At 44.8% G+C, this 25,803-nt stretch overlaps 1 protein-coding gene across 1 annotated transcript in view; it reads left to right on the forward strand.

Annotated features, from left to right (window-relative positions):
* The first annotated feature begins 7,313 nt into the window (after window positions 1-7,313).
* The window catches only part of ERCC6 (ERCC excision repair 6, chromatin remodeling factor), a 50,025-nt gene continuing 31,535 nt past the window's right edge, over window positions 7,314-25,803 (forward strand). The window contains exons 1-5 of the mRNA XM_081005414.1: window positions 7,314-7,413; window positions 10,498-10,916; window positions 12,492-12,612; window positions 14,361-14,466; window positions 17,553-18,264. Of these exons, the coding sequence (XP_080861540.1) occupies window positions 10,501-10,916; window positions 12,492-12,612; window positions 14,361-14,466; window positions 17,553-18,264 (1,355 nt within the window). The 5' untranslated portion in view covers window positions 7,314-7,413; window positions 10,498-10,500. The remainder of the gene's footprint in view (window positions 7,414-10,497; window positions 10,917-12,491; window positions 12,613-14,360; window positions 14,467-17,552; window positions 18,265-25,803) is intronic.

Raw genomic sequence — 25,803 nt, forward strand, 5'->3', positions numbered from 1 at the left:
TGGGGCATGAGCCTGAAGGGTCCTCACCTGTGCTGGATCCTCAGGTGCAGGCACCAGCTGAGTCTGCTCTGGCCCCTGAGGTGATGGAGGTCCCATTGCCTGCAGGTCCTCCACTCTCAGCTCCGTCAGGGGAAGCTGAGGTTGCCTCTGGGTCCGGTAACCCTCCAGCCTCTCCTGAGCTGCAGAGGCTCAGGGCAGAGAGGTGGAGGGAACTAAGTTCCTGCAGGAGGAGTGCTCGCCTCCAGGCCAGGAGAGATGAGTCACCTGTGGACCGGGACCACCCTATGCCTCGGGGCAGATAAAAGCCAGCCAGCCCCAGTCCCAGGTTGCGGGAGCAACATTGTTGGTAGCATGTTCCTGTCTGCACCCTGTCCTGCTCTTCTGCCAGAGTTCCTGACCTCACCCGACTCCTTCCCTTGGACCCCGCTTCAGCCTTGATGGACAGCCTCCATACCGTACCCTTGACCTCGGACTGGACTCGGACCTCGCTGCACGGTTAACCCTTGGGACCAGCACAAAAGCTCTGGAAAAACCCAACAGTACTTTGTCCACATTGGACGGGTGGGGGAAATCGCCACAAATAAGAGCTGAAAAGAGGTAGGAGGACAAAATGAATGAATGATAGCAGTTCCAGACTGAGATGCAACTGCGGAAGCAACCTTTATGCTTTCAATTCCTTAACTAATTTGCACAGGAGTTTGATTTCCCAGCCGCACCTGAAGCTGCAGCAACCGTCACCTGTCAAACAAACAAATTGTTTCTGTATAGTTAAATGTCTCTGTTACCTTGATTTATTAGCTTCATTACTTTGTCATAGCTCTGAGACATACTTGTTGCTTCTCTTCCTGGCTCAAGAAGGTTTCTCTGTTTTATTAATGCTGTGACCAGAACTCCCACTTCTGTCAATGAAGCCACACACTAGAATCTCCCCCCTTCCAAAAACAAAAGTGACCAATCAATGATGTCATCTAATTTCATCAGAATTTTAGCGTTGTGTGTGTAGATCAGCACTGAGCAGGAATAAATGAGCTGCTCTCAAAATGAAGCGATTTCGCAATACAATAAAATCATACAAAACCAATTGTGTATGTCAGAATACAGTGGTACCTTGGGTTACATACGCTTCAGGTTACATACGCTTCAGGTTACATACGCTTCAGGTTACAGACTCTTCTAACCCAGAAATAGTGCTTCAGGTTAAGAACTTTGCTTCAGGATAAGAACAGAAATCGGGCTCCGGCGGCACGGCGGCAGCAGGAGGCCCCATTAGCTAAAGTGGTGCTTCAGGTTAAGAACAGTTTCAGGTTAAGAACGGACCTCTGGAACGAATTAAGTACTTAACCCGAGGTACCACTGCAGTTAAAATGGTTGCTTTTTTTTTAATGATTTACAGAGACCAACTGGGATAAAACATCTCCAACTAGAATGCTTGCTGGGACGCGGGTGGCGCTGTGAGTTAAACCACAGAGCCTAGGACTTGCCAATCAGAAGGTTGGCGGTTCGAATCCCCATGACGGGGTGAGCTCCCATTGCTCGGTCCCTGCTCCTGCCAACCTAGCAGTTCGAAAGCATGTCAAAGTGCAAGTAGATAAATAGGTACCGCTCTGGTGGGAAGGTAAACAGAGTTTCTGTGTGCTGCCCTGGTTCGCCAGAAGCGGCTTAGTCACGCTGGCCACATGACCCGGAAAAACAGTCTGCGGACAAACGCCGGCTTCCTCGGCCAATAAAGCGAGATGAGCGCCGCAACCCCAGAGTCGGTCACGACTGGACCTAATGGTCAGGGGTCCCTTTACCTTTAGAATGCTTGCTGAAAGTGGGGAGTTTTAAGACAACAGAGGTTTTGCCTCTCTGAAATGTAATGGGAGGGCATTTAAAGCATAGGTGCCACCATAATAGATGCCCCATTTTGACACTGCATGGAATGGACGTTCTAAGATGGTATTTGCAGAATACCTTTTCCTGCACAGCAGTGTGATTGGTTGGCTGTAAAAGGAACCAGACACACTTCTAGGTATCCTGGTCCCAAGCTGTTTAGGGCTTTGTACCGGCCTGTTGAACTTATCCCAGTTGCTATTGGACTATTATTTTCCAGAACTGAGCTCTGCATTGACCTTGAGTAAGTATCAACTAAGGGACTGGCTCTTCTGGATAGAATCCAGAAGGGATCTACAACTAATTAGAAACACCAAATTTCCCCCCTGGTATCCACTGAGAACAGAGCATTTTAGTACTAGTTATCTTAGCAAACTCTTGCTAGTGTCCTTCAGAAGTGCCTTTATTGAGCTACATTTCCAAGTAATGCCCACTGCAGTCTTGGATGGCCGCTACAACAAGGTCCCATATGCAGACATGTATTTGTGGTCAACCTCAGGTGGAAGACATCACTCATTATCTGTTAGCTTGCCCCAAGAGATCATTTTCTGTTCGTGCAAATGGCACACAAATGCTTTGGTTTGAGGGACAATAACAACTTCATAATGCACAAAGTAAGGGACGCGGGTGGCGCTGTAGGTTAAACCACAGAGCCTAGGACTTGCCAGTCAGAAGGTCGGCGGTTCGAATCCCCGCGACGGGGTGAGCTCCCATTGTTTGGTCCCAGCTCCTGCCAACCTAGCAGTTTGAAAGCACAAATTGCAAGTAGATAAATAGGTACCGCTCCAGCGGGAAGGTAAATGGCGTTTCTGTGTGCTGCTCTGGTTCGCCAGAAGCGGCTTAGTCATGCTGGCCACATGACTGTACGCCGGCTCCCTTGGCCAATAAAGCGAGATGAGCGCCGCAACCCCAGAGTCGGTCACGACTGGACCTAATGGTCAGGGGTCCCTTTATTTTTTTAATGCACAAAGTGGCCCTCTATGCCAGGGGTAGGCAACCTAAGGCCTGGGGGCCGGATGCGGCCCAATCGCCTTCTCAATCCGGCCTGTGGACGGTCCGGGAATAAGCGTGTTTTTACATGAGTAGAATGTGTTTTTTTTATTTAAAATGCATCTCTGAGTTATTTGTGGGGCATAGGAATTCGTTCATCCCCCCCCCCCCCATATAGTCTGGCCTCCCACACGGTCTGGGGGATGGTGGACCATCCCACAGCTGGAAAAGGTTGCTGCCCCTGCTTTATGAACTAGCTAAAAAATAAATCAATCAGAAAAAAGGAGTTGGATAAAATCACTAACAATTGTTTTTGGTGATTCAGAGGCTTAATCTGAAAGCAAGCTAGATTTAAGCTTGTTGGTCTCTCTGGTATCTTCTCTCTCTTACTTCATGGATGTCGGCTTCTGAGCAGAGATGCATGTTCTGCATTATTTCAGTAATACTATTGCTACAGGTTTGTCATGGCCTTAGGCTAGAATGCTGAAATTATGAACTAACAATAGCTAACTGGCAGCCAGTGCAATTCTTTCAACAGTGGCCGTTGAGCTGCTGAATTCTGCACTAGCTGTAGGTTCAACCTCAAGCTCAAGGAGTGGGAAAGATGCTGCCAGTATGGAAACAGACCAATGGTCTGACTCTGTATAAGATAGTTCTATGTTCCACAGGGGTGGAGGTTGCAAGGTGTTTGACAAGCAACAGGGCAGCCCTCTCTGCCTAACTGGATACATCAGCTTTCACCATGTTGCGGCGTTCTGGGATACTTCTCTGTCACTCCTTCCTACTGAAGGACAACTAAAAATGAGCCGCAGAAGCTGGTAAGCAGAATGAGCTCAGATTTGTGGGAGATGTTGAGAACAAGTGGAACATCAAGGAAACAGTAGGTCTGCAGAGTGGAAAAGACGGAGGAATGTTAGCAAATGATGACGAGGAGGCAGAAGGACCATGACATAGGTGGTGTTTCCGTCTCGAGGGTAGGAATGGCAAAATAAGAGATTTAGACTAAATGTTAGGGAGAAGGTCTTGCCGGTATGAGTTGTTTAACATTGGAAAAAGGTTTACCGTATTTTTCGCTCTATAGGACGCACTTTTTTCCCTTCAAAAATGAAGGGAAAATGTGTGTGCGTCCTATGGAGCGAAGACGCCATAGCCCCGCGACCCTCTCCCGGCTGGAGAGGTGACGCGCGGCTATTGAGGCTCTTGCCATAGCCGCCGGTCACCTCTCCAGCTGGGAGAGCGCGCGCGGGGCTAAAGCAAGAGCCTCAATAGCCGCCCGTCACCTCTCCAGCCGGGAGAGGGTCGCGGGGGGCTGCTTTAGCCCCGCACGCTCTCCCGGCTGGAGAGGTGACGGGCGGCTATAGAAGCTCCTGCCATAGCCGCCCGTCACCTCTCCAGCCGGGAGAGGGTCGCGGGGGGCTGCTTTAGCCCCGCGCGCGCTCTCCCGGCTGGAGAGGTGACGGGCGGCTATGGCAAGAGCCTCAATAGCCGCCCGTCACCTCTCCAGCCGGGAGAGGGTCGCGGGGGGCTGCTTTAGCCCCGCGCGCGCTCTCCCGGCTGGAGAGGTGACGGGCGGCTATGGCAAGAGCCTCAATAGCCGCCCGTCACCTCTCCAGCCGGGAGAGGGTCGCGGGGGGCTGCTTTAGCCCCGCGCGCGCTCTCCCGGCTGGAGAGGTGACGGGCGGCTATGGCAAGAGCCTCAATAGCCGCGCGTCACCTCTCCAGCCGGGAGAGCGCGCGCGGGGCTGCTGGAGAGGTGACGGGCGGCTATAGAAGCTCCTGCCATAGCCGCCCGTCACCTCTCCAGCCGGGAGAGCGCGCGCGGGGCTAAAGAAGCCATAGCCCAGCGACCCTCTCCCGGCTGGAGAGGTGACGCACGGCTATGGCAGGAGCCTCTCCGCTGCGCCTTTCCGCTGCTCCCTGAACTGCTCTTTGGGGCTGGCGGTGGGCTTCCCCCGCCAGCCCCAAAGAGCAGGTCGAAAGGAACCTGAAGCCTGGAGAGCGAGAGGGGTCAGTGCACACCGACCCCTCTCGCTCTCCAGGCTTCCAAGGTAGCCGCCTGAACGCACCTTAAACGGCACCTTGTTTTAGATCGGGAAAACAAGAGGAGGAAAGTTCTCCCCCTCTCTGCGCTGCGCCTCCTGCCACTTCGCTGAAGGGGCGCTGGGCAGAGAGGGGGAGATTTCTTTTTTCTTGTTCTCCCCCCTCTAAAACAAAGTGCGTCCTATTGTCCAGTGCGTCCTATGGTGCGAAAAATACGGTTTAAGCAGAGGCTGGAAAGGCACCTATCAAGGATGGTGTAGCAGCAGGATTTCAGCATCAGCAGGGGACTGGGTTAGAGTTTTCTTCCAACTCTATGATGCTATCCAGCAAGTCAATGCTGAAGGCAATACAACCCTATCAGAAAAGATGTTTTTTCTATATGCAGTAACAGCAGCAAGAATACTATTGGCCCAAAAATGGAGGCAAGAAGAATTACCAACAATGGAAGAATGGAGGATGAAATTAATGGACTATGCGGAACTTGACAAACTAAAGGGGAGGATCCGAAACTGGTGGGACCAGAAATTTACTGGAGTAAATTTACGGATTATTTGAAAAGTATTTGTGATAACCAGACGACGTTTGTAGGTTTGCAAGAAGTTCTGTGAGGAATAATATTAGAAATATTGTAAAAATGGAGAAGAGATATGTTAAGAGATATAAAGGCAATATTAAGTTAGGAAATGCATAAGAAGTGATTAAGACGGAGGATTATCAGAGGTGCTGAGAGAAGTCCAATAAGAATGTATTTGTGATAAATTGTGTGGTATGTTTTATAATTTTGTATGTTAAAAACCAATAAAAATATTTATAAAAAAAGAAGAAAGATACCCAACCTTCATGTTTCTTTGATTGTACTTGGTTCTTGCACAACCACAAAAGTTAGCATCTGGAACTTCTTTCCAGTCCATGCTGCCTTTTTTTAATGAGGTGTAATTATACTAACTAGGCAGGCTGGGAACCGTATACCTGAGTGAGATTTATCAGCTGCTAGATGAAACTAAAGAATTCAGGAAGGGAAACTTTGCTGTCGAGAGATAAAAGACACTCCAAGCTGAGCTCACACACTTGGCTCTTAATTTTCTGGCTCCCAACGCAAATAAGAGGAACATCATTTTCCTTGCCTAACAGAAGAAAAAACAACAGTACTGATTCACGTGGTGTTTAGAAAACTCTTCCTGCTGGCTAAAATCAAGACAGGTATCTTTCCATGACGACCTTCATACAGTTAACCACATATATAAAATCTAGCACTGATGCCAACTAGACTATATGTAGAGAGAAAGTGCAGTTGCCATGTTAGTCTTGTGGCACCTTTAAAGGCTGACACATTTTATTAGTTTCCTAAACAGCGGGTGGCGCTGTGGGTTAAACCACAGAGCCTAGGACTTGCCAATCAGGAGGTTGTTGGTTTGAATCCCCGCGATGAGGTCGATGGTTCGAAACCCCGCGACGGGGTGAGCTCCCGTTGCTCGGTCCCTGCTCCTGCCAACCTAGCAGTTCAAAAGCACGTCAAAGTGCAAGTAGATAAATAGGTACCGCTCCAGCGGGAAGATAAACGGCGTTTCCATGCGCTGCTCTGGTTTCGCCAGAAGCGGCTTAGTCATGCTGGCCACATGACCCGGAATCTGTACGCCGGCTCCCTCGGCCAATAAAGCGAGAGGAGCGCCGCAACCCCAGAGTTGGTCACGACTGGACCTAATAGTCAGGGGTCCCTTTACCTTTACCTTAAAATGTATTGGGTTAAAAAAAAAACAACACTTAAAGTGGCATACCAAAAAAGAAGATAAAACCGTAGAATCAAGAAGAAAAACATACAGCCCAACTTTAGTTAAAATTCTAAAGCAGGTTAGAAGTCACCTCAGCTTTCCAAGCACCTGGGTACTTATTTATATCTGTAGACCGCCCTTCACTCAAAAATCACAAGGCGGTTCACAAAACAAACAAACCCAGAATGATGACACAAAATGCGCGCATATATATATAGTATATAATATAATATATATATATATATATATTATTTATAATATAATATATATATATATTATTTATAATATATATATATATTATTTATAATATATATATATATAATATATATATATGTATAATATATATATATATGTATATAATAATTATATATAATATAATAATATATATAATTATTATTTTTAAAAAAAATCAAAGAAAACTAGTTAAGGCCTCCCAAAAATTGCACGGCGATGGGGCCTGCAGGCAGTTCCAAAGCGAAAAGCCCCCGCCACAATAGCCACAACCGAGAAGCGCCGCCACCGGAGGAGACGCCCGCGCGGTCCAGATGATACCTTCGCGGTGCCGGGCAGCTGGGCGGTCGAACCGGAAGCAGGGGGCGGAGCCAGGAGCCCGCCCCGCCCTCCCTCCGTCCGTCCGTCAGCCCGCGCGCGCGTGCGCAAACCCACCCCCGCCGCCCGTGCGCTTTGACAACCTTTGGAGCGGAGCTGGCCAGGCCCGCGCGGTTGTTCCGTGAGGGGGCAGGTGAGGAGGAGGAGGAGGAGGAGGGCGCCTTCCCAGGGCCTCCGCATCCCCGGGGTGGGGGAGTGGGGCTCGGGGGGCCTGGCGCGGCTCCGGGTGGGTTGGAGTGGGATGGCGGCCGAGCTCGTAGGCGCTGAGGGAAGGCCCTCGTCGCCACAGCGTCTGAGGCGCGGGGCGGTTGGGAAGAAATTGGGCCCACGGCTGGGCGGGGGGGGGGGGGAGGCGGTTGGAAGAGTCCCTAAACCGGCCCCCTCCACCGCTGCTCATCTCCCCATCTCCTTTCTCTCTCTCTTTTTTTTAAAATGATATTTATTAAAGTTTCAAAAAAAGGTTACATAGATAAGAAAAAGAAAAATAGAGAAAAGAAAAATACAAAATACAAAAAAAAACCACAATCCCATCTTTTCATCACTTATCTTTCATTTACTTGTTTCCCGGACCTCCTCATGCCTCCCTTTTTTGTCTTCCAGTTCAATTTATTAGTTCAGCATTTCCTTTCCCTCCTCCCCATCTCCTTTCTCTTCCCCTCCTCTACCTCTATCCCTCCCTTCTCCTCTTCCCCCACCCTTCTCCTTAACCCCACTTGTCCTCTCCCCTCCCACTCGCCCTAATAATATTGATGTTAATAATAATTTTATTGTTTACACCCCAGACACTCTGGTCTGCTCGCCACCAGTGCCAGATTTACATACAGTGGTACCTCTAGATACAAACGGGATCCATTCCGGAGCCATGTTCGCATCTAGAAGCAAATGTAACTAGTGATGGCACGTCTGCGCACGCGCGCGTTGCTCTTCGCCGCTTCTGCACATGTGCGTGACGTCATTTTGAGCGTCTGTGCATGCGCAAGCGACGAAACCCGGAAGGAATGCGCTCCGTTACTTCCAGGTTGCCGTGGAGCGCAACTCGAAGGCGCTCAACTTGAAGCGTATTCAACCCAAGGTATGACTGTATAAGCTAAACAAGCTATAAGGGACGCGGGTGGTGCTGTGGGTTAAACCACAGAGCCTAGGACTTGCCGATCAGAAGGTCGGTGGTTCGAATCCCCACGACGGGGTGCGCTCCCGTTGCTCGGTCCCTGCTCCTGCCAACCTAGCAGTTCGAAAGCACGTCAAAGTGCAAGTAGATAAATAGGTACCGCTCCGGCGGGAAGGTAAACAGCGTTTCCGTGCACTGCTCTGGTTCACCAAAAGCGGCTTAGTCATGCTGGCCACATGACCCGGAAGCTGTACGCCGGTTCCCTCGGCCAATAAAGCGAGATGAGCGCCGCAACCCCAGAGTCGGTCACGACTGGACCTAATGGTCATAGAATCATAGAATCAGAGTTGAAAGAGACCACAAGGGCCATCAAGTCCAACCCCCTGCCAAGCAGGAAACACCATCAGAGCACTCCTGACATACGGTTGTCAAGCCTCTGCTTAAAGACCTCCAAAGAAGGAGACTCCACCACACTCCTTGGCAGCAAATTCCACTGTCGAACAGCTCTTACTATGGTCAGGGGTCCCTTTACCTTTACTTAAAACAAGCTATAGCTTAGGGCCCCACTCTCTTGGGGAGGCCCAAAAAATTTAAAGGAAAAAAAACCTGGATGTACATTTCCAAAATATAAGATAAAAAATAAATAAAATAAAACCTACATACAGCAACAGTGGCAAATGGCTTTAGATACCTATGGGGTCCATCAGTTACCATATAGCATATATTCAACACAAAAAACAGTGACAGTTTGTTGTTGACAAAGGACAGCTGGACATATAAAGGCCCACCTTTACCTTCAGTGGCTTAGGGCCGCATCAAACCTAAAACTGGCCCTGCTCACAGCATATATCAGAACACACTAAAGCATTAAAAACAACAACACAACTTCCTGATACAGGGCTTCCCTTCTGCACTTCCTCCTCCTCCATCCCTCTCCTCTCCCACTTCATGCCTCTTCTCACCTAAGGCTGGGTGATGTCCGCTTTTCAACAGCAGCCCAACATCACATACATGGCAATGTTGGAAAGCAGAGGGAGGGACAAGCTCTGTCAGGCCTGGCCCTGTGTTGATGCAGCTTGTTCCTCCAGGTGCTGGCAGAGGATGGAGTCATGCGCATGCAAGCATCACCTGGCCCTCAAACCAGTCCTGGGTGATGTGTCGATACATAGCCCAGGCCTGCTGTCACCCCTCCCATCCCCTTCTTCGTCCTCTCCTCTTCCCTCTCCCCACTCCTCTCCCTGTTCCCCCGCCCAGGGCTTTGCAGGAGGGCACCCCTTAGCCAAGGGGCAGATCAGCAGGGTTGGAAAATCATACAGTTGGAAGCAATCTTGAGAGTCATCAGGATCCTCAGCTGAAGCATTCATGACAGATGGCCACCCAACCTCGGCCTGTATTCACTTCTTCCCACTGTTCCCCATGGGACTGCAAATTCAGGGTTTAAATTGGGGGGGGGGGGAGAGTTTTCATTTGCAGGAGTTTTTTTAAATTGCTGCTGCTGCACCAAAAGTTATTTTCGTGTTTGCTATATAGAATTGCCCACAGCTCTTGTGTTAAATACAGAGGGCTGTATAACTGCCAAGGCAGGTGTTGGTAGTTTTATTGTGCCAAGGGAATTGTTATTATATATTTGTTTTATACCCCACCTTTTTACTGCAATAGAGACTCAGAGATAAAAATAAGAACAGCTGAAGAAAGCATGGGAGAAGAAATCATTTGAAAAGGATTAATCATTCACAGAACTAAAACTATATGTATATATTAAAAGTCTGCTGAAATCTTATCATCTGCCATCCTCTTGGTGAACCTGCATGAGAGGTTTTCCCTGGGAACCAAGGCTTGGGAATGGGTGATTTATCCAATGAGATTCACTGTGAGGGGTTTGAATGTCAGGCTCTACAATACTACAGCGGCTCTTGGTGAGATTTGGGGGCTGAAATTAAATACTTGAAGGTGCTTAAGAAAGGTGTATTGTCTAGCCCCTTGACTTAACCCATCCACTCCAAGAAAATGGGACCAATTTGAGATCCTGCTTGAAGGTGAACTTTTATTGGTTGTCTGCTTCTAGTCAAAAAGATTCAGAACTTAAAACTGTAATTCTTTTATGAGCAGAAGATGCCTGCCGAAAAACATCAGCCGGAAGGAGGGAATCATGTTTCTATTGGGAGTGATTCAGGTAATACAGGACTAATGGAAGCTGAACAAAGAGGTGCTTTGCCTCCTAGTGAAGGTCACATGGGAGACCATCTGGAGGCTCTTGCCTTGGAAAGCAAGCTACCTGCAGTAGCAGGCACGTCTTCTGGAGCACTGAGAAAGGGACCGCTGCTGCTCATCGACAGGCAGCAAATCCAGTCTGTGGCACGTGGTGCTCAGGCAGATGAACTCAGAGACCTGGAAGTTGATGTGTATGACCAGGATGTATTGGAACAAGGAGTTCTTCAGCAGGTAGACAATGCAATAAATGAAGCAAACAAGGCGGTGCAAATTGCTGATGCAGAAAAAGAATACCAGTCTGTACAGGATGACTTGAGGTAAGTTGAGTTACTTCTTTTTACTTCAAGGTGAAGGGTATATGCATCATGGGGAGTAGAAATTGTGAACTGTGTCTTGCATGCACAGACTGAAGTCTTCTCCCTCTCTTTGTGCTGTGCCCCCACACCCCTTAAATCTGCTCTGGAGGGTTGGAAGAAAGTCCTGTTGCACGAATGGACCTTGTTCCCTGTGTGCATAGCCCACATTGAATTCCACCCTATTGATGGCACATTTGTAGAAGCCTTAGGACACATTTCATCAAGTAAACTAAAAGCCCTGTCCTAGTTATCTGCCAACATACTACAAAATATATTTCAGTCCACTAAATGTCAACAGGTTTATTTACACAAGTACTCAGAACCCAACCATTCTGGTTAGCTAGCTCAGAGAAATATTTGGGTGAAATATTTGGGTGATCATTTATGCTAGGTAAGCCAGTGGAGCTTCTCCAGGCTGGTTATGAAATAGCTTGTACACCAGAGCTGGCAGAAGAAAATCTGAACAGTGCCCCTTTAGTGGATTTACAAAGCATTGCCAAAACATCACAGTTTCACAGAAAGGAAGAAATGTTTTGCTTTCTTAGTTGCTTGCATGATTACCAGCCAGCTGCTAAAATTTTAGATTGCAGTTGTGTTGCATTGAAGTCAGTGCATACTTTGTCATGAATTTTGGTAGGCTCAAGATTGCATTTGTAGCTGCTTTCTCTTGTATGAGAAGGATTTGAGCCTTGGGATATGGAAGGTTGGCAGTTCTGTTTCACCTTAATTATTACTCTTCCTTCTTCATGCTAATGCCCTAAAGCAGGAGTGGGGAATCTTTTTCAGGTGAAGTGCCAGATTTTTACTCCCCGCCCAACTCCTCAAGCGGTTTTGATAGGTGGGTAGGACGGCCTACCTGTCAGTCACCTTGTTAAGTTGTGGGCGAACATATCAGACGACACAGCGATTCTTCCAAAGCAGCTCTTTATTTGTAAGCTGCAACAGAACTGAACTGAGGAGCTCAGTCAGCCTGCTTATATAGAGCTCCAGAACAATGTAACTGTTGCCATTTTCTAAAACTATCCAATCACTGAACGTCACTTTTGATCCTTCATTTGCATAACTATCTACAGTATCCCCCTGCTGGCCCAGGGTGAGAACTTCAGTACATAACACACCTGATGTCAGGTGAAGTGCTCTCCATTACATGTGCAGTTTGAAATCAAGCCACATGGACAAATGCAGGGATTTGCAGGCACCACTGATCAGTGTTCAATTTTCTCTAAAATACTGAATGTAAAGCAAGAATTGAAATAAATCTAAATAATTTCTAGTGAGATTTCATTGACCAAGCGTCTCCTCCTCCTCCTGCTTACACAGTAAAAATGTTTAGGGACCATTGTTATATGATGGTCATATCTTCAAAGTTGCAGGTTTTGTGAGCGTCTATTTTTCAGCTACTATTTACAGAAACAATATTGGGTTTTCAGTTTTAAACATTCCCGAGTGTTTGCGTTGAATATGCTTTTATCTGTATTCAGTTTTTGAAGCTACTCAGTGGTGTTCAATAGATGTTGATTAGGTTTGTGTTTTCAGGTCATGTACAACATCCTTGAAACAAATCGCTACAATTATTGAGCAATTTACTCCACAAGCTGCCACTAATAAAGATATTAGTAGAAAACTAGATTCTGTGAAGCGGCAAAAATACAACAAGGTAACTGGAAGTTCCTAATTGTAAGTGTGTTAAATCACCTTTAAATCTTTTTTTTAAGTTAGTATCTTAAAGAACTCTGTGCAAGTCTCACTGAAGCTAATTTGCTGGTTCTGGCTTCATGAGTCAGATTATTTTATTTTTCAACTTCATGTTGTGTCCGCTTCAGGTTACGTGTTTTCGTGTTGCGTTCTGTGGCAACCTGGAAGTAACCCCTTTCTGGTACTTCCAGGTTGCCGCAGGAAAGGGTTACTTCCGGGTTTCGCCGCTCGTGCATGCGCAATAAGCACTAAATTGCTCCGCACGCAGATGCGGCACTTCGGCTTGCGTCAGTTCTGTGTTATGGACGGGCCTATGGAATGGATTCCATCCGTAACATGAGGTTCCACTGTAACTGCTGTAGGTGTAGGCTGCAGTTCCCTTAAGCTGTTTTGTACTTTAAACTTGTTATCAGTGGTGAAGGGGAAGACTCTTCCTTTCACTCCTCCTGTCAGATTATTTCTATTTCCTTCAGATTCAACAAATAGATTGATTTGCCCCTAAGTCCAAGGACTTCCAATTGTGGAATGATGGAATAGTGCCTTCCCCCATCCTATCCCCCCAGCACCCACCAAAATTGGCTCAGAACTGGGGTCGGGGGAGCCCCAAGAACAGTAGGGGACTGGGGGATTGTTCCATCTGGCAAGTGGCAGTGCTTGCACAGATGGAATGTTCCTCATAGTATGACATTGAATTCTACCCATTGTATCAGTGCTGGAACATCTGTGCAGGCTCTGTGTTGCCTTCTGGGCTTGGTTCAAGTTGAAGTTGCGAACCACAAATCCTTCATGGGTTTGTAGAAAGAGGGGCATTCTCTTGGCTGTCTTCTGTCATGGAATACTGTTTTCCTAGACGAGTCCTTCCATACTTGGTGCGCTCCAGAAGTTTGGGATTACAGTTCCCATCAGCACCAGCCATGTTGCCTGGTGCGGATACAAGTTTTAGTCCAGAACATCTGGCGGGCATCAGGTTGGACAAAGCTGCACTAAACACATAATACAGTGGTGCCTTGGGTTAAGAACTTAATTCGTTCCAGACGTCTGTTCTTAACCTGAAACTGTTCTTAACCTGAAGCACCACTTTAGCTAATGGGGCCTCCCGCTGCCGCCGTGCTGCTGCTGCTGCATGATTTCTGTTCTCATCCTGAAACAAAGTTCTTAACCCAAGGTACTATTTCTGGGTTAGCGGAGTCTGTAACCTGAAGCATCTGTAACATGAAGCGTATGTAACTCAAGGTACCACTGTATCTTATTTGAGCAGGTTCTAAAAGTTTGGTTTTTTAAACTTGGCTTTAAGTAAAATTTGGATTATTTTAGGGTTCTGTGTGTTTGTAGTTATCGCAATTGTTTTATTTGTAAAAACATGCAAACATGTTTTTACATTTCTTTTTACAGTTATACATATCAAATGCAAATTGTTCACCTGAGAAGTAGATGTTGTTGTTTTCCTTCCCCCTTGGGAATTGAACGAAAACTTAAGTGAGCTTTACAAATTATGTTTCTGAAGCAAGTACTGTTCACATTCTGTCTTGCTATTTGTTGTCATCGTTGAGAATATAGGGTTGAATCCTACTAAGTCATACTCCATTGAACTCAGTGGACATGACCAGTTTAAGCCCATTAATTTGAATAGGTCTTCTCACAGCATGAATAACTGGATATAACCCAGATAATTTGCTAGTCTGTTTTAACTCTATTCTCTCATGATTTCAGGAGCAGCAGTTGAAAAAAATCAAAGCAAAGCAAAGACGCCTTCAAATAATTCTTGGAGAAGAAATTTCTGGTGAAATAGATGGTGTGGACTTTGAGGAAGATGTCGGTAAGGAAAATGATAATTTATTTGGGTCATCTTGGTATAATACCTTTATTTGAAATCAACTTTTAATATTATGCTTGGAAAAAATACACCAAGTTTATTACTGAAGTTTATTAACTTCAATGAGTTGTTTTTTTAGAGAGATTTAGCACTGTTTTAATTTTCTGCACCTGCAGAATTGCTCATCTGAGCACTCGTGTGGGAATCTTCATGGATGAAAATAAATCTTGGTTCAGTTCAGAAGGGATGATTGTTCTTTAGAATCACTAGAGCTTTGCTCTTAATAAATTGAAACTGTTAATCAAATTAGCTGAGCTGCAAAAAAAAAAAAAAGTTTTAAGTTGACAAACACCATGATAGCATTTCACTGAAAGATGTAATTCAATCAATCAACATTCACAATTTTTAATATGTGGAAAGAAAATTATATGCAGTAAACACAAGCACAACAGTATGTTTTGCATTGTTGTTTAGAGCTGTCACTTTCTGTTCCTCACAGCTCCAGCTGCGGTCTACCACCTTTTAAGTATCAATGAGCATGCATTGATCAGGCTATTAAATTAGAGAACTGAAGTTTTGCAAAGATATTGGAAGTTTTGCCCTTATGTCTTGTCAGTCCTTTCCATTTTCTCTTTCTGCTCTGTTGAAAGCATTCTACTGAGGTTTCTCATGCTCCTTTTATTTTTATTCATTTTTTAATAGGATGTATGCCACCCTTCTCATTCATATGCATCACTCATACTGATTTACAGCAATAAAAATGTTACAATCTCATTATACAAAAACAATAAAAAACACATATTAAAAAGAGTTGAGTTCAGCAGATAAAAACACCACAGAAAAGACAATCTGCACAGCAAGACAAGTTTGTCAGAACAGAAAAGTCTTCACCAAACAGGAGAAGATGGAATAGGAAAGGCCAAATGTACCTCATCAGGTGGTCTCAGTGCAGCCACCAAAATGGCCTTGTCTCTCCTAATCATGTGCCCATCACAGTTGGAACCCACCGAAGGGCCTCTCTACTGGATCTTAGGGGGTGGGCAGGCTGATACAGGAGGAGACAGTCCTCAAAATAACCTGAACCCAAGCCATTTAGGGCTTTAAAGCTACATCAACACCTTTAATTGTGCTCTGAAACAAATTGGCAACTAGTACAGTTGTTGCAGAGTAGGGGTCACATGGTCCTGAGGGCAAGCACCTATTGACATCCTAGCTACTGCATTCTGTACCAATGGAAACCTCTCTAGGACCCTTGAAAGTAAGTCCAGTGTAGACTACATTGTTGGCATCTGTCTGTCTCAAGAGACAATGGAATGTACCTCCGGAAGTGAAGTCAAATGGCTGCATTAGCAGCACTGAAGTGACCTCCCGGAACAGTGTGTATGGAGGTCCTGAGCTACGCAGAGATTGATCCCCCATTCAGCTTCGCTGATGCAGTTCAAAGAAAATCAGAGAAATATGTTTGGCACCAGCTTAGCTGCAGGAGTTGCTGGAGGCATACAAGGCTCCATCTAACCGCCTTAGGGTCTCCACTTCGGATTTGTGTAGGGTTTACTCTTTTCTTCTCCCAAAGATATCCCGCAAAGCAGTGGAGGCTTAGGATGAGAGATTTCCTTCTCCTAGATGGGCTGCCTTTCCAGGTTGACTTCCCTCTGGGCTACATTACCGTAATCCAGTTTAGAAGTAACTAAGATGTGTGCTATCATGGCCAGGTTCGATTCAGGAACATGTGCATCTTGTACACCAGCATAAGTTGGGCAAAAGTGCTCCTAGCCTCAGCCAGGGCATACAAATCCAAAGTCAAATCCAGGCACACCCCCAGACTGTAAGCCTGTTTCTTCAAGGGGCATACTAGCACATTCAAAACTTGTTGAATCCTTCTAACAGAGTCCATTTCTCTCCTGGCCAGAAGCACTTCTGCCTTTTCTGGATTAAGCTTCAATTAATTGACCCTCATCCAGCCCATTATTCCCCCAGAATTTAGGGTATCAGCAGCTTTCTTGGTATTAGACAAAAAATAGAAATATTTCTGCTTGTTAACTGCATATTGATGGCCGTGCACCCAAATCTGTGGATGGTCTCCCTCAGTGGGAGGGAGCTGACCCCAACTTCAGGAACTGAGCCCAAAGACATTTTTTTGGTCTTCTGTTTCTTCTATGCCAGGGGTCAGCAAACTTTTTCAGCAGGGGGCTGGTCCACTGTCCCTCAGACCTTGGGGGGGCGGACTATATTTTGAAAGGGAAAAAAAGAACGAAATAACCCAGAGATGCATTTTAAATAAAAGGACACATTCTACTCATGTAAAAACACGCTGATTCCCGGGCTGTCTGTGGGCCGGATTTAGAAGGCGATAGGGCCGGATCTGGCCCCCGGGCCTTAGTTTGCCTACCCATGTTCTATGCTGTATTATCTCACCATGTTCTCCAAATAGGTTATTTGGCTTCTGGTAACACTTTTACAATGATGACCCCTAGATGTCTGTCTTCTCCCACTTTCAGTCCTATAGCTTCTTTCATTTAAGCATCTGTAAGAGCCACCTGTCTGTCTGCGCCTATTGCTATTTTTTCTCCATTCTCTTTCTTTCTCTCCCCCCTTTTGTCAAGTCTCCATGTTGGTTTCTGGCCATTTTGTGCATTGACTTTCTTTACATTTATAGTTTTCCCACCTCTCTGCCCTGTGTTCCTCCTATAAAGCACAAGGATATAACAGATCTGTTCATTTGAACTCTCAGGATAATAGCTTTATCCTGAAGATTGTTTCACACTGAGATAAATGGGTGCGCTTGTCTTTTTCACATACAGTGGTACCTTGGGTTAAGAACTTAATTCGTTCTGGAGGTCTGTTCTTAACCTGAAACTGTTCTTAACCTGAGGTACCACTTTAGCTAATGGGGCCTCCCACTGCTGCCGCCGCACGATTTCTGTTCTCATCCTGAAGCAAAGTTCTTAACCTGAGATACTATTTCTGGGTTAGCGGAGTCTGTAACCTGAAGCGTCTGTAACCTGAGGTACCACTGTATATGTTTCTGTTGGAGGGGAAGAAGTCATGTATAGATCTTTTTAATCTTTGGGGAGTTTTGTGTTTTGTAGAACCTGGTCCCTCATCCTTTGGGAGCATGCTTATGCCAGCCCAGGAAACTGAATGGGAGAACCTCATCCGAACTGGTCAGATGACTCCATTTGGAACAAAGATACTCCAGAGCCAAGAGAAGAAGCCCCGTCGGATAATGTTAGATGAAGGAGCTGGTTTTGAAAAATACTTGGCAGATCAAGCAAAACTCTCATTTGAAAGGAAGAGGCCTTCAGTTCGTAAGGGGACCAAGAAGAAAGCTCCTTTGCAGAAGAATCTGATCAAAACTCCAGTATGTCCCATAAAGGGCAAAGGAACCGAGAGTAAAAGCCGGCCCAAAACGGACAGCCGTTTGAAGAAGCACATGAGAAAGCTTCAGAACCACGTTCTTAAGATTCAGGCCAAGGCCAGACTTCCTAAGGGCAGTGAGATACAGGGAGAGGAGCAACAGGAGGACAGTGAGGAGTCGGAATACAGGCCTGATGAAGAAGAGCTTGGCAGTCTGGATGGGGAAGATGAATTTTTTCGAGAAGATGATGGCGATGATTACGAAGTGAAACCTCTGCCAAGGAGAAAGAGATTTTCGTTAACACACGAATTTCAAGAAGATGTTGGGGATGATGACTTTTTCCCAAGCTCTGATGAAGAGGAGGATGATGATATTGCTGGGAAAAGGAGAATTAAAAAATGTAGAGATGACGGCAATGAAGATTACTATAAACAAAGGTTAAGGTTAGTAAAAAACAACAACACCCACCCAAATATTTCTAGTGGCAATTCCAGTTGTTTTTTTTAATACATACAAAAACTAGACTGTTGTATGCCTCCTACATTTTAGAACAGCTGGGGAACAGAACAGAAGATCCTTAATATCAGAATATGTTGTGGTTTCATTTTTTTCTTGGAGAGCTCTTTTTATCCCAATGAAATAATTAGATGTATATGCCCAGTCAGTGCAAAAAAGCATGGATATTGTAATGTATGAATGACTAACAGGGTACTCTATAAGTAAACATATATCATTAAATATGGTGGTGCAAAGTACAGTACCCAGTGGGCAGAATTTCATCTTCAAACAGGGTAAAGGCTGTTCTGTTTAGGGGCCTTTCTTTGACTGCTTCTCTCTATTTTGCTGCTTCTCTCTATTCCATTGATTGATTGATTGATTGATTGCTTCAAAAAGTCTTAGCATAAGTGCTTGTAGTGATTTGCAGCCAGTGTTAGTTGTGCAGCTCCACTATTAGGTGATTGTGGTGCCATACCACTCAGTAGTGGCATGAAGTCTGTTGTGCTGGATAAGCTGAGCTTACTCAAAGGATTTGTCTTTTAGAAAAATGAAAGTGAATGCACTTGTTTTTTTAAATCAAAAGACTTAATTTAAAATAAACCACATGTTGTTGTTGTTTTGAAAACTAATCTACCTCGTCACGGAATAATTTTTATTCCAAAATTGGCCCATTGTTGGGCTGGTAGAAAGCAGAATTGTGAGACCTCTGAAACTATTTAAAAGAAAAACCATATTCTCCTAATCTAGGCCCCCGAGGAGAACAACCCAACTGATTCCTTTTGGCTGGAGAAATAATAGCCTTTCTGAGAGATGGACTAAAGAATTAATAAATGTATTAATCTGTAAAATATTTGCCATTTTATTGAATGAAGCTCAACTTTTTTCCATTGACTTAGCTCAATATTAAATCATTTTTAATTCAGAGTTTTCATCAAGAGTAATTTATTTTGATTGAAAGTTTTAATATGATTCACAATTTAAATCCATCCAGACAAGTTTTTTAATAACGTTAAGATCGTAACAATTTATCCCTGCTAAAGTCATACATTTCCTGCAGTTGCTTAAGTTACAATAAAAGCCTAAATGAATTTTAGAAATATCAATAATTGTAATTGCCACCAAAACATCATATCTCCTAAAATTTCATAGCTCTAGTTATTGTAGCTGTTAAACTGCAGCTGCCCACATTGACGTTCTTGTACTTGCATTCCCCAGGTGATCTGTACCGTGGGAAATGCTGCTAGGAGATAATGTGGAGTGAATTTGCTAAAGGAACAGCATTTGCTTACACTTGCATCTTATTCCTTGTCAGTTATAGTTGTTTATAAAAACAACTGGATGAGTGTCTGGCAAGTTTCACCCCCAAATGATGGATGCAGTCCTCCTGGATTGCTCGATGGAGCATTTTGCTGTGTGGGGAGTCCCACGTACTTCAAGAGGCAGAAAATGAGTTTTCTTTCCACAGTGAAGCTTTCAAGATTGTATCTGGGAGATGGTCCTGCATCAAGGTGAAAATATTACGCTTGTAAAGCTTGACAGTGAGCCAGCTGTGATTCTCCTCTGAACATCTGAAGCACAAGGCCAATTAAAAGTTTGTGATTCCAGGGGGAGAACGTGCAAACAGGGGGACTCTGTAGTAGTTCTGCCTTGTCATTTTTCTGTGGCAGATCGTTCCGAGGGAGAGGGAGCCCTCATTTTAGGAAGAAAGGTATGAGAGCAAGGGAGGCAGTTTACTTCTCTTAGTATGCCCAAGTGTGGATGGGAAATTGGAGGCTGCATATTAGATTGGTTTGAATGCCGTTGCCTTAAGTACTGCAGTTTTTTTTAAAAAAAAAATTCTAATATTCATAACCCACTTTATTGTGCGCAAGAATTTCCAAAATGCCTGCCAGTAAAACCATTGAAAATTCCAATATAATGAAATGGACGTCGTAAGAACAAGGTCATAATAGCAGTAGATTGGACAAGTAAAACATAAAAGCAGCGTTAACCAAAACGCCTAGTAGCAGTTGCGACCATGGGTTGATTCCACCCCTGAAAAGCAGCCCCAGAAGGTTGGTGACTGTCCCAAACGATGTGGGAAGTGATGCTGGAGTCTGAAGAGGAATTATCAAAAATGGCGTCCCTCTTTCCTCCAGCAGAAGCCTCTGCTGGATCTCAGTCTCTTCTGCAAACAAAGTGAGCCTTTCCGCTTTGCAAAAGGCCAAGTCTGGACCCGTCCCAATGATTTCAATAGGCATGCTTATTTATCACATGCGAGCGTAACTTTGTTATTATGTGAGATGTGTTGCTTTTAGATCAGGGTGGCTGAAAATTAAAATAAGATAAACTGTGACTTACATCAGGCATAGGGAAACTCTTTAAATTTCCAGGGGGTTCATATCAGTGGTGGGTGCAGCCAGGTGCAAAAGTGGGAATCTAGTTTGAAGCTAGATTCTTCAAGCTAGTTTCTTCAAGCCTAATATTTCCATCCAAATTGTGGCACGGGTTTGGCCATGTCCGGGGAATGCCTATCCCTCCAAAGGTTTCCTAACGCTGCATTTGATCTTGGAAAAAACCAACCAATTTGTTCAAGTCTAATTGCAGTGGGGGGAAGTTTGGGGGAATAAGGTCATGCTGCGAAACAGATGAGAAAGTGCCCGAGGGCCAGTGGTTTTTCACCCCTTTGATTGGATTTTGTTGCAGTTGTTCTGCTGATCCATCTTTTTGCCAAAGTGTGTGGTCTACTGTTTAGAGGGTCAGACTAGGACCTGGGAGATCACAGTTCAAATCTCTACCCAGCTATGAAGCTCTCTGGGTGACCTTCGACTAGTCACTGCCTCCCAGCCCAAATTTACCTCCCAGGGATGTTGTAGGGATTAACTGAAGAGCGGGGAGAACACCTTGAGATCCTTGGATGAAAAATACGTTATTTAGCCATGAATCCAAATGGTACATCAACCCCACCCCCTTATATGTGTGGGGAGCTAATTTTATTTGGACCACCAAATGCCACTGAGAAGAGACAGTGTTTCTCTACCATAGTGATCCATGTGACGGTCACCTCCCGGCTTGACTACTGTAATTCGCTCTACGCGGGGCTGCCCTTTAAGCTGTCTCAGAAACTCCAGCGGGTTCAGAATGCAGCAGCGAGGCTCCTCACGGGGTCTCTGCCATGGGAGCATATTCACCCAGTGCTTTTCCAGCTGCACTGGCTCCCGATGGAGTACAGGGTCAGATTTAAGGTGCTGGTTTTGACCTTTAAAGCCCTTCACGGCCTAGGACCCTCGTACCTATGGGACCGCCTCTCCCAGTATGCCCCACGGAGAGCCTCAAGGTCCATAAATAGCAACACCCTAGTGGTCTCGGGCCCCAAGGAAGTTAGATTAGCTTCACCCAGAGCCAGGGCCTTTTCAACACTGGCTCCAGCCTGGTGGAATGCTCTGTCTCATGAGACCAGGGCCCTGCAGGATCTGATTTCTTTCCGCAGGGCCTGTAAGACAGAGTTGTTCCGTCTGGCCTTTGGCTTGGAGCCAGTTTGATTCCCTCCCCCTCTTTCTTTTTCCTTTCTCCTCCTGTGATGAGGCTGCATTTAAATATTTTAACGTTTCAGTATTTTAATGTTTGTATTTTAATCTTGTTTTTAAGTTGTATTCATTCAACTTGTTTTTATTCTTGCTTGTTAGCCGCCCTGAGCCCAGCCTTGGCTGGAGAGGGCGGGGTATAAATAAAAATTATTAATATTATTATTATTATTATTACCTGTGAATGGCTGGTGGCACTGGATTCCAACTTCCACCTTGAAGGACCACATTTTTCCTCCAATAGTTTCATTAGGAAGAGAGGTGCCTTTCTAGCCCAGCCTCTTGGTCAAATTATGTCCAAATTAAAACAGGTCCTGCCTCCAGCTGGGCAGAGCAAGGAGCTCCTCATGGCGTGGCCCGTTGTCTGATGAAACAGGAAAAGACAGTTCACTGATAAGGAACTTGATTTTGGTGTAGATGCCTAATCCTCCGCGTCATCCTGGCTCTGCTCACTGAGACTTGTAACTCTAATGGCATATGTTTAATCTGCCGAGGAGGCAGCGGTTAGAGCAACCCCCACACAACTCATAAAAAGCCAGATCGGAAGAGTAACTCATTCTCTCAATTTACAAAATGAGAATGATCATTAAGGGAATCTTGGCTGTCTGAAATGGAAAATATATTATGCTTCAGAAACACAAACTATATTAAATACCCAGCTTGGTTCCTGAATATGTTTGGAAAAATCAGATTGTGATCTGTTGTGAGCTACATGTTTGAAGTGCCTGGCTGCACTTTTGTTCAAATGGGGAGGGGGGGAAGAACTGTGTAAGTCATCTGGAGCTCCTTGGAGGAAGGGCTTGATATAAATGTAATAATAAATTTTAAAAAATGTTTTCATAAGCCCATGTTTAAAGATGGATGAACTCAAATTACTCTGGCGTTAACAAGACAACCTATAGGTTTTATGTTGCGTTGACTCCAAGGTTCATGAAAACCCTTTTCAACTTTTGTCCACTTTCAGGCATCACATCTTCTAGCAAGAGAATGCAGTAAATGGAAAATGAACTCGTGTCTAAATTCCATCCTTCATTAATTAAACCACCTGCATTAATTAAAAGGATATGGAATCACGGCAGGGAGAGCAAGAATAAGGCATTGATCCAGTAAGGATTATTGGACCCAAGGAGGCCTGTTATTCCCAAAGTGATGCATTATTGTCCAAAGAGGACTTCAGCCCAGCTTTCCTGCATCGATGATCAATTATCATTTTAATTCTTAATATTGTAGGTTTCCATTTGTAGACATGGCCTGGTTAAAGTTAAATCCAAATCCAAGCATTTTAAGCCGATGCTTACAATTTCTTAAAGCTGAACCAAAGAGCCAACAAACTCGCTTGGTTCAAACGTATCGGGAAACTGGAGAACAGGTCATAGGGCAGCCTTTCTTGAGAGTGCGGCGGGGGAAAGTAATCTGGCAATTAGGCTTGGAAAGAAAAGCTAAAGTGTTCAAGCTTAATTGCTGAGAGAATTCTGTGTGCATGTGGGTGACCATGTACACCTCTGGTGTATGTCCCCTAGAGCAGGTGTGGCCAAACTTTTCTCTCCAGATGTTTGGGGACTACAACTCCCATCATCCCTAGCTAACAGGACCAGTGGTCAAGGATGATGGGAATTGTAATCCCAAAACATCTGGAGGGCTGAGTTTGGCCATGCCTGCAGAGGGTTGGCCAAGCAGGGATGCATCCCTTAGGCCAAAGGAAAGTTCACCACTGCTGCAGGGTGATGCGAAAGCCCTTCAGCATGTGATAACGGAGCTAGATGAATACTTCACAAAAGGAGATAGCTCTCATCACAGTGGTTTGGTGGCTCCGTAACTAGTTAGTTAGTTAGTTAGTTAGTTAGTTAGTTAGTTAAATAAATAAATAAATGCCTTGTTTCACAGTGGTATCAACCTATGCTGATTTTGCGTCCCAATACGTTTGGACCCGCAGCACTCCCCGTTCTGTTAGCTGCTGTTGATGTTTAGCTTATGGGTGTCTAGCATGACAGCCTGTCAGTATTCCAGTCTCCTGCAAATGCACTAGGGTCGATTTGCTAGAGGAAGTAGACATTTGGAAGCACTCAAAATCCTTGTAAAAACATAAATGATTCACTAATCCTGCTTGCATCTCTTGCACAAAATAAAATAGTTTGCTAACAAGTAATAAATCAGAGCTTTTAATTGCGCACTTTAATATGCTTCCATTGGGTTTTAGTTGATGTATCAATTGTTTTATCAGTGACTTTATTGCCATCGCAAAACCTGGAAATAGCAGCAATATTCACTATTTATCCTTTACCTCTTTATTTGTTGGTATTGATGGCTCTTTGTCGTGGCCATACAACACTTGAGTACAGTTTGCTAAATGCTCCTTCGCCTTTTCTTTTTGCTTGGCGGATTTCGTTCAGACATTTGGCAAACAGGTAAGCTTTTCAGGTGGTGGAAAAATGGTTGCCAGCTTCACAAATGATACCTTTAGCTGGGCATGCGAAATGTGTGAAATATTATTTCTTGCTCCTTGCCATTTTACATACCAACTGACAAATTAAAAACAGTAAAGCGTTTATAAACAATCAACACTCAGCTAAATAAATTCAGAAGCAGCGCTGGCACAACAGTTACCATAGAACCAGCATAAAATCCTTAAAAAGCAGTATGGAATCCATAAACAGAACTAAACAGAACTAGCAAGGGGGAACGCATAGGAGGCTGTCTTAAACCAAGTCTGACTGGGAGGCTGTCTTAAACCAAGTCGAGTGCCACTGCCGGCGAGCGATGACAATACAGTCCTACCTGGCGACACTGGGGCTTGAATCAGGGATGTTCTGCGCACAAGCATGTCTGCTACCACAAATCTTTAGCCCTTTCCCAAGCGTTTGGATAGCTCAGTTGGTAGAACATGACTCTTCATCTCAGGAACATGGGTTCAAGTTCCACATTGGGCACAAAGATTCTTGTGTTGCAGGGGGTTGGACTTGTTGACCCTCGTAGCACCTTCCTCCCAACTCTGCAGTTCTGTAATTAAATCTTAAATTGTTTAAAAGTTGTGGGAGAATACAGGAGAGAGACAAGTTTTGTTGCAACTGGGGTGCTCCTTACCTTACCACCAGCATTACAACTCAGCTCATACACAGACATAGTACCCGTTTTCCTCTTAGAAAATGAATTTGAATCACTCTTTGGCAGAGTCTTTTGGAGCAACTTTATTCTCTCTTGACTATGCTTTTCTTAACTAGAACAGGAGCATCCGGTCTCCCATGTTGTTGGACTACAACTCCAATCGGCCCCAATCAGCATTGCCGATATGGAAAATGATCAGCTTTATAGTGTAACATACTGAAGGCCATGGATTTCCCATCTCTAGGCTAGAGTTTAGGGTATTTGACAGTGTCTGAACCCTTGTCTGCTATAGCAGAGACTGGAACTTCTGTCAACATTTTGCAAATGGTTTATTTTTATTTTGCTTGGGAAAGTCATATTAAATGTATCTGCCTTCAGACAAGCTGCAGGTAATCTGAAAGAAGGATTGCTGATCAGGTTGTTTACACATTTCCTGCTTAATTCTGGCAAACAAATATCAGAAGCTTTTGAATTGTTTTCCAAAACATTTAAAAATAATGTTTTACCAAAGGTGGGGATGTAGCAAAAAAAGAAAAGAAGAAAAAAAGCAAAAGCTCATAAGCTGCTTTCAACTCTTCTGAATCTGGTTGCTCCAGATGAATTTCTGTTTCTAATCTGTAGGGAATATATCTTGGAGGGAAACGACATGCCTTGTTCATGGTGGTGCTCCCTGAGAAATTCCCTTCTGTATAATGAAATAGTGTTAGTTTGAAGTAAGTGTCTCCCACTCTTCCCTCCACCCACCTTTTTCTACTGGGTACAGGCTCCAGCTGGGAAAAGTACGCAGGACACAGAAAGTTTTGGTAAGGGTGGGGCTGA

This window comes from Podarcis pityusensis (assembly GCF_964106645.2).
Source record: "Podarcis pityusensis genome assembly, chromosome: 5".
Taxonomy (NCBI): domain Eukaryota; kingdom Metazoa; phylum Chordata; class Lepidosauria; order Squamata; family Lacertidae; genus Podarcis; species Podarcis pityusensis.